Source organism: Limanda limanda, chromosome 7 (genome assembly GCF_963576545.1).
Source record: "Limanda limanda chromosome 7, fLimLim1.1, whole genome shotgun sequence".
NCBI classification, from domain to species: domain Eukaryota; kingdom Metazoa; phylum Chordata; class Actinopteri; order Pleuronectiformes; family Pleuronectidae; genus Limanda; species Limanda limanda.
The window spans coordinates 15,682,032-15,689,479 of record NC_083642.1 but is presented as its reverse complement, the minus strand read 5'-3'; the positions used below and the strand labels follow the sequence as shown (position 1 = coordinate 15,689,479).

The following is a 7,448-nucleotide window of genomic DNA, read 5'->3' as shown; positions in this document are numbered from 1 at the left end:
ACACACACACACACGTACACACACACATACACACACACACACACACACACACACACACACACACACACACACACACACACACACACACACACACACACACACACACACACACACACACACACGCACGCACGCACACACACACACACACACAGCCCCGGTTTCACGGGTCTTTGTTTCTGATCTGTTAAATCCCACCCACTTGACATGAACACAGACGAAGAAAAAAAAAAAGAAAAAACTCTTTCACTCCGGCGCCCACACTATCAGCTCCCAGTCTCTGTTGTCTATCCTGCCTGCTGGAGCTGGAAGATGGACACGGAGAGTTGTTTGCCTTTCTCTCCGCAGACCAGCAGGAGGACGCCCGAGCACTCCCCGGGACTGGAGCACGGCCGCGGCTCCGGCTCCTTCCTGCCCTGCGACGAGCTGCAGAAGCCCCCGCATCTGTCTCCTCACCCCCTGCCTCCTCACCGCCTCAGCCTGCGTGGGGACCTGTACGCCGCCGCCATGGGCCGGTTCGGGGATGGCGCGGCGGACTTTACGCACGGCGCGGCGCCCGGGAACCCGCCCGGCTCTCCGTCCAAACACAATAAGTTCATGGACAGTATAAACCAGGAGCAGAAGGGGACGGGGATCGGCGGCAAGTCGACGTTTTATGAAAATAACTCGGAAGGTAAGTTAGAGGTCCTTTACATTGTATTCCTCTAAATAGGAGAAGAAGCAAAGAGCAACTGGGCAATACAGAAGAGTAGTGGCAACAAGATCGAGATCGTTAAAAACTCAGGCCGACACAATAATGAACTTTGCTTTGTTTTTATAATTGTAAAAACTATTTGTCTTTGCTAGTAACACGCACAATTTATTGAGAACACACGGGAAATCAAAAGTATCAGGCTAATATTATTATTGTTATTATTATTAAAGAAGAATACAAGTTGGTTATCTTACGCCCAAATTTCTTTAGTGCTGCAGACCTTGACATTTTCAAAATAAAATAGTTTCACTATACTCAGCAAAAGCGGACGAATTTAATCACAAAATATGAGAATAAACATTTTTCTTTTTAAATGTCTGATTTAAATTGTAAGAAACTAACTTAAACACATCCCATGGATCATATTTAAAATTGTTATCAGTCGGCAATTTCTATCTTTTTTTTTTAATTAGGCGCTCTCTAACTAATAATTACACAAAAGTGTGACTTGAGTTTTACTGGATGCAAAGTTGCTTGTGATTAAAATGTCAACAAGTTTTCTTTAACTTGACAGTCCTTGATGTAAAGGGAGAGAGGTCAAAGGTCAGCCTGGCAGCAAGTTGGGTGTGTCATTAGGCTACTAGTTAGCTGTCAGCTTCTCTGGCTCAACATTTTGTGTATTTTCTCATCTCCTTCTCATTCAGTTGCTTCTCATTCACTTCATAAGCAAGATATTTGCTGTATGATGTCAAACAACAGGAAGGGAATTTGAGTTATAGCAGGCAGGCGTCCGCTCGAACTCTTTCGACGTACCAATGTCCATCTTGGGAAGTTAACTAACTGTTTCGGTTGTGTAGTAACTGTTGTGTATGTTGGTCTGAGGCCTGAAGAAATGATGAGGTCTTTCACTTTATTTATTGGTGTTGATGATTCGGCAAAGCAAAGCACATGAGCGCTGATAAGCAATGGTTGATTCATGTTCCTGCCAAAGACAGCCGGGAGACTTTCTCACAATTAGTTATGATAACAATGTCAACTGTTCTCTTTCAAAGTGGACTTTTATTATTTTTAATAAGAGAAGCATGTATGGTTTCAGCTTTCCTCTCTCTAGTCTGTGCACATGCACACACACGTACACACACACACACACACTTGAAAGGTCATTTTAATCTATTTTGCAATATAACTGCAAGTGATAGGGCTTTATATGTGCACGATGAAAGAATGTTTGTGTGCGTTTGTGCGTGTACGTGCATGTGTGTGTGTGTGTGTGTATCTTGAGTTGAGTTTGGGCTCTTTCACCTTCAAAAGTAAACGCGTCTTCCTGTTTTGTCTACGGTGGGAGGAAAGTTCAGTGATGGTGGGACAGGTCAACACATGAAAAACCCTTTGACCATTTTCACACCTTGAAGTTTTGCTTTGGTTTGCGTCTTTGTTTTTCACACACATTCTTGCAAATGTATAACAAAACTACACAATTCTAATAAATGTCTGAAACTTCATGAGGAATTAGTTTATTTTAATAATGCATACATATACTCTTGAAAGTACTCTTTTAACCAACAAGAAAATATTGATCCCGCTTTTTATCAATATAAGGGACCCATTAAGAATAATGCCTCAGCTGTGCTAGTACAAATGTCAGCGGGTTTGACATTCGAATGTCTATAATTTAATTCACAATATATTTACTAAATTACCACGTACGTTTTTTCCTGTGTTTTAATGTTCCCAAAAAACTATTTTCTTTTTGTCTTTTAATGTAGATAGCCACTGCGATATATCCCAGCCAATATGTATCCAATTCAACAATCTTCCTACGGCATTCATATTTTCTGATATAGATTAATGCTTTAAACACAAATAAATACAATTTCTCAATAAGAATAAAACACAATTTGCTTCACGATAACAATTTAAAGCGTTTTTTTCACCTCAGCAGCGTAAAAAAGGTTAAAAACCCATTAATCGACAGCAAGAGTCGGATATTGCTTCATTTTTTTATTATCTAGTTCATCTCATTTATTTGAATTTAAAATCAATGGACTTTTTGTAAACCGCAGGCGGAAGGGGAAGTGGTGTATTGCACAATTTTAAAACGGTAATGTAGAGAGCAAGAGGCCTAGAAGAGAAGCAGCTTAAATTTCTACCACGACTCCACGTAGGCAGAGCAGATGTGGCTGCTTGACAGGGTAAAAGCCACACAAGGTACTGCGGCTCCAGTTCGCAATTTTGATGGAGAATATTTCCAGCATGAACTGTGGTGTGAGGTTGGGTCTAATGGACATGAGGAAATTAATGTTGCAATGAAAAGTGCTCTCTGTTTGGGGCCCATATTGAAGGAGGAGAGTTGCAGAGTGGTGTCTTGGCTGCCCCTGGTGAGTGAGTGCCTGCAGATGGATAGAGAGTGATTTTGTTTGGGAGCTCAGGGTTAAACTTAATGAACATGGACAATAACATCCAAACAAAGGGGGGAGCAGCTCTTTCCATGCGGCGTTAACAGGAAGGAAAATAAGACTTTCACATTTCCTTTTACTGCTAAAAGTGAAGGTCAGAACGTATTTATGATGAAATCAAATCCTAATGCGCTTCATCATATAAATTTGTCATATTTTGTATATGCTGTATCCTAGCTGCCTTATTCTAATGTGAATGTTTGGACATGAAGATTGCGATAAGTTTCCCATAGATAAATTGACATGACTGTATGGAAATGAAATCAAACCTTGTTTTTGTACTTGTGTTGTGGGCTTAATTCCAGCCAACTCGCTGAGAGTTCAGTGTCTAAGTATGGCTCGTCTGGACTAATCCAATTAAAACACTGCTTGGCTGAATTAGGGCTGCCTGCGCTGATTGATGTTTGATGTGTGTTGATTTTCTCAGGCGTCTCACAGCTCAGCCTCCTTTGGCTGGATTTTGTTTGGGAATTAAATTTCGAAGGCATAAAGAAAACACATTAATGGGATTCAGCAATATACCTAAGGAATAGAATCTTCGATGTGAACATGTGTTTTATTTGATTTTGAAACGATGTGCAAAGTTACAATTTATGGGTCCTGAACCATATCTAGGAGAAAGTGCCCTGTTTAAGAATTAATATGAGAAAAAGGCAATAAAGCGATTTAATTTGACTCCAAGCACTGCCTTATACTGCAGAATGTTGTACGTCTCTTGTCATCGTATCCGTGAAGGTATCTTCTGGATGCTCTTATATCCTCATTTTTGATTTTATTTAAGTTGCCTCTAGGTATGAATATTATTCAGTGTTACCATGCGAAAGGCTGCTGATTTGTCTTTGGCGTTTCTCGTGGTCCTGTTAGGTCTCTGAGACCCTAAAATGATATATGAAAAAAACAAAAAACACATATTTTATTGAACCCTTTTTTCAACCAGTAAAGCCTCATCATCAACATATATGACATCAATATTTTTTTAAACAGATTGAACAAAGTATTTCACAGAGGATCAGATTGTTGTTGATGAATGCAAAATCATATGTAAAATCAGCACCCTAAAAATAATCAAAAGTTGCACCTAACAGCACATCAAACAATAAATTGACGTTGATTAAGTTACATTGAAAAAATTCTTGCATATGAATTCATATTTATTTTTGAAACATACCTAACTGTTTACCTTTTTGTGTGTCCGTTATGCCGCAGTCAGAGAGAAAGGAACTCCAAAAACCATGGGCTATCCTGGGATCGGCACAGACTGCTGCGGCAAGCTGAAGGAGCCGGGGGTCGGTTTACAGCAGGAGTCCATCGCTGACTCCATCGACTTATCAGGCAAGAACAAGAAGCGACGCAATCGCACCACGTTCAGCACTTTTCAGCTGGAAGAGCTGGAGAAAGTGTTTCAGAAGACACACTACCCGGACGTTTATGCCCGCGAACAGCTGGCCCTGAGGACCGAGCTCACTGAGGCTCGGGTTCAGGTATGTGCTATAATGCAACTACTTCATACTATGCAACTTTTCCTTTTATACCTACGAGCAGGATAGAGTTTGTGGCCTGAACGAGACATGTCATCTGAAAATTTCCTGTTATACAATTTCTTTGTATTTTAAAGGTTTGGTTCCAGAATCGTCGGGCTAAGTGGAGGAAACGGGAACGTTACGGGAAGATTCAAGAAGTCCGCAACCACTTTGCTGCTACATATGATATCTCTCTTCTCCCTCGCCATGATACATACCAGGTAGAGCTCACGTTACATGCATGTTGTAATGGTGGAAGCACATTACTGATCCTGCTATAAGAATGAGAGCAGTGCAAAATTGAGCAGTCTCAATCTGACTTCTCCTGATATTATACCTTGATAAGTTGTCATAGCAAAGTTTGAAGCATTGACACAATTATTTAATCAAATTACAAATCGGTTTTGTCCCTAATCTCTTCCCGTCCAGATGCAGGGCAACCTGTGGCCAGGGCCAGCTTCAGGAGGAGGCGGTGGTTCCGGTGCTGGTTGTGTCCTCGGACCTGACTCCATCCCCTCGTCCTGCATGAGTCCATACCCTCATCCCCACGGCAACCTGCAGGGCTTCATGGGTATGCCCACATCCCCCAGCCACCCACACCACCCCCACCACCACCACCACCACCACCACCCGTCTCACCATCCCGGCATCAATGGCCTCTACTCGCTCCACGGATTTCCTGGAGGCCTGGGGTCCCCCTCCATCGAAGGGCCTGAGACCGAATACAAGCCAACGGGCCTGGTGGCACTGCGGATGAAAGCCAAAGAGCCGGGTAGCATCCTCTCCTGGCCTACATGACCACAACTGTGCCAGCCCCCCATTATGCACTGACTGAGCCAAAGCATATTACATTCCTGACCCATGCACAGTCCCAGATGTACACACCCACTTCACCATATGACTTAAATATCTCCCCGTAACATTTATGTAAGCCAACATGGAGACTTTTCCCGATTCTGAATCTCCTGACAGAGGAATTTCATGAACACTGAGAGCATCTTGAGCCTCCTGCACGAAACTCAATGTATTAATATGAACTTGTTTCCAGGTTTAGTTAGAAATAATAATGCTGAGACCAAAGAGGAAAAAGTTATTTAAGCATGTAAAAAAATGTAATTACCCTATCAATCTATGTTTTTATGTCTGTTGTACTTCATAGTGTGCCCAGTAATAAAGTTCCCCATCTTTAAATCAACTGTCTTATTCAGTAGGAAAAAGTATTTTTTATTTAATGAAAACAATCAAAGTCTAAATTGTTTGGCCTTCACGTGAATCTTTTCGAAAACTTTAATCGTGAGAGCTTACCAAAAGTCTGTGTCACATTTTTTTTTAACAGGGAATGTGGTTGTGAGGCAAAAATGCTTTGCAGGCTGTGGTTGCCGTAAACACGTTTTCTGCTGTGCGGTGAGCCTCTTTGTGTTCAGGACGTGCACAGGGGCGACTCTACATGTGCAGCCTACTTGGCTTCACTTCAAGAGGCCTTCAGGTCTCACCTCATGTATCAGGAGCAAGTGGCAGGTTCGTTAATGAAAAGCTAACTGAGCGACCACACTTCAGTATCGATGATGAAGTGGAGAGCCTCCCACAGACGGCCGGCTTCATGTTGGGGCAGGCACGTCTCATTCACATCTGGTATCTGTGGTAAAACCCGACCAACTGAATAATGAGCTACACATCAATAGAAGGAGTTGGGGTTTCCATGGCTCAGAGCGTATTTTGTTCAGTAATATTAGTTGTCAGGTCATCCGCCTCCTTCTTTTATTTGTAAATATTTACGTATTAATGACTTGTTTCTAAAGAAGAAAATTACATAAATGTGTTTCTGGGGCACAATCTTTCCCGAAAGCATTCCTAATAATTGTTTTGAGACCATCTCCTTGTCGTGCTTTACCCCAAACAATTTACTTTATTGTCACGGAAAGTCTGAATTGTATGGTACCATCCCATCTGTTGTAAATTACTAAATACCAACATGTTCATGGCAGATGTAAAAACATTTCAATCAGTTTGAGATTGAAAATTAAACTTGAATTGAGAGGGGAAAAAAAGTGTTCCAGTGTTGGACAAAGCCCTCCCAAGCTCCACTTACTGCCCAGGAGTGTAGACGGCTTACAGGGGAATACACTGGCTCTCCTTCCCCTGTGCTTGCTTCACCATGACAGCCACGCTGGGGCGGATTAGCTGCCATTCCCGTACTCTGTGTCAGGATTTTGTGGGAGCCACTGACATGTGGTTCCAATAGAAGAATGCACAAACCCATCAGAAACACTTTCCACACCCACAGCTTCGAATTCCAGCCAGACCCTGGGAGACAGCAGCCCTCACTGCCTTTACATAGTCCCCCTGATTAAATCCCAGATTAAGTGGAGGAGATAAGAAGACCTGTCAGTAGGGATAAGGGATTGAGGAGATGGCCATCTTTAGGAAAGCTAAAGAAATAGCAGATGGTGGATCAGTGCTGTGTTATATATTTATTTTTTAGAGAAGGAGAAGGTTAATCAAATTGATCTGTCCATAAACACGAGGAAACGGCATCTTAGGAAATTTTAGACATTAACTTGTGAATACTGTCAGGACGGTTGTAATAGAGTAGCTCACAATACAATAATTGCAGTGTGGTTTATTCAACTGAGCAAAGACTCAAAGGGATAGTTCACCGAAAAGTTTTTATTCTCACCATTATGCCGATGGAGGGTTGGGTGAAGCGTTTTCAGGGGAAAACAGCATCACAGCCAAATCCAATACAATTGAAGTAACTGGTGACTCCTTCTTTAAGTTTAA

General features: G+C 42.0%; 1 protein-coding gene across 1 annotated transcript; it reads left to right on the top strand.

Annotated features, from left to right (window-relative positions):
- The first annotated feature begins 204 nt into the window (after positions 1–204).
- Positions 205–5,465, top strand: alx3 (ALX homeobox 3). The gene is made up of 4 exons (XM_061075570.1): positions 205–670; positions 4,354–4,628; positions 4,763–4,888; positions 5,097–5,465. The coding sequence occupies exons 1-4, from the start codon at positions 205–207 to the stop codon at positions 5,463–5,465; spliced, it is 1,236 nt and encodes a 411-aa protein (XP_060931553.1).
- The last annotated feature ends 1,983 nt before the right edge of the window (positions 5,466–7,448 follow it).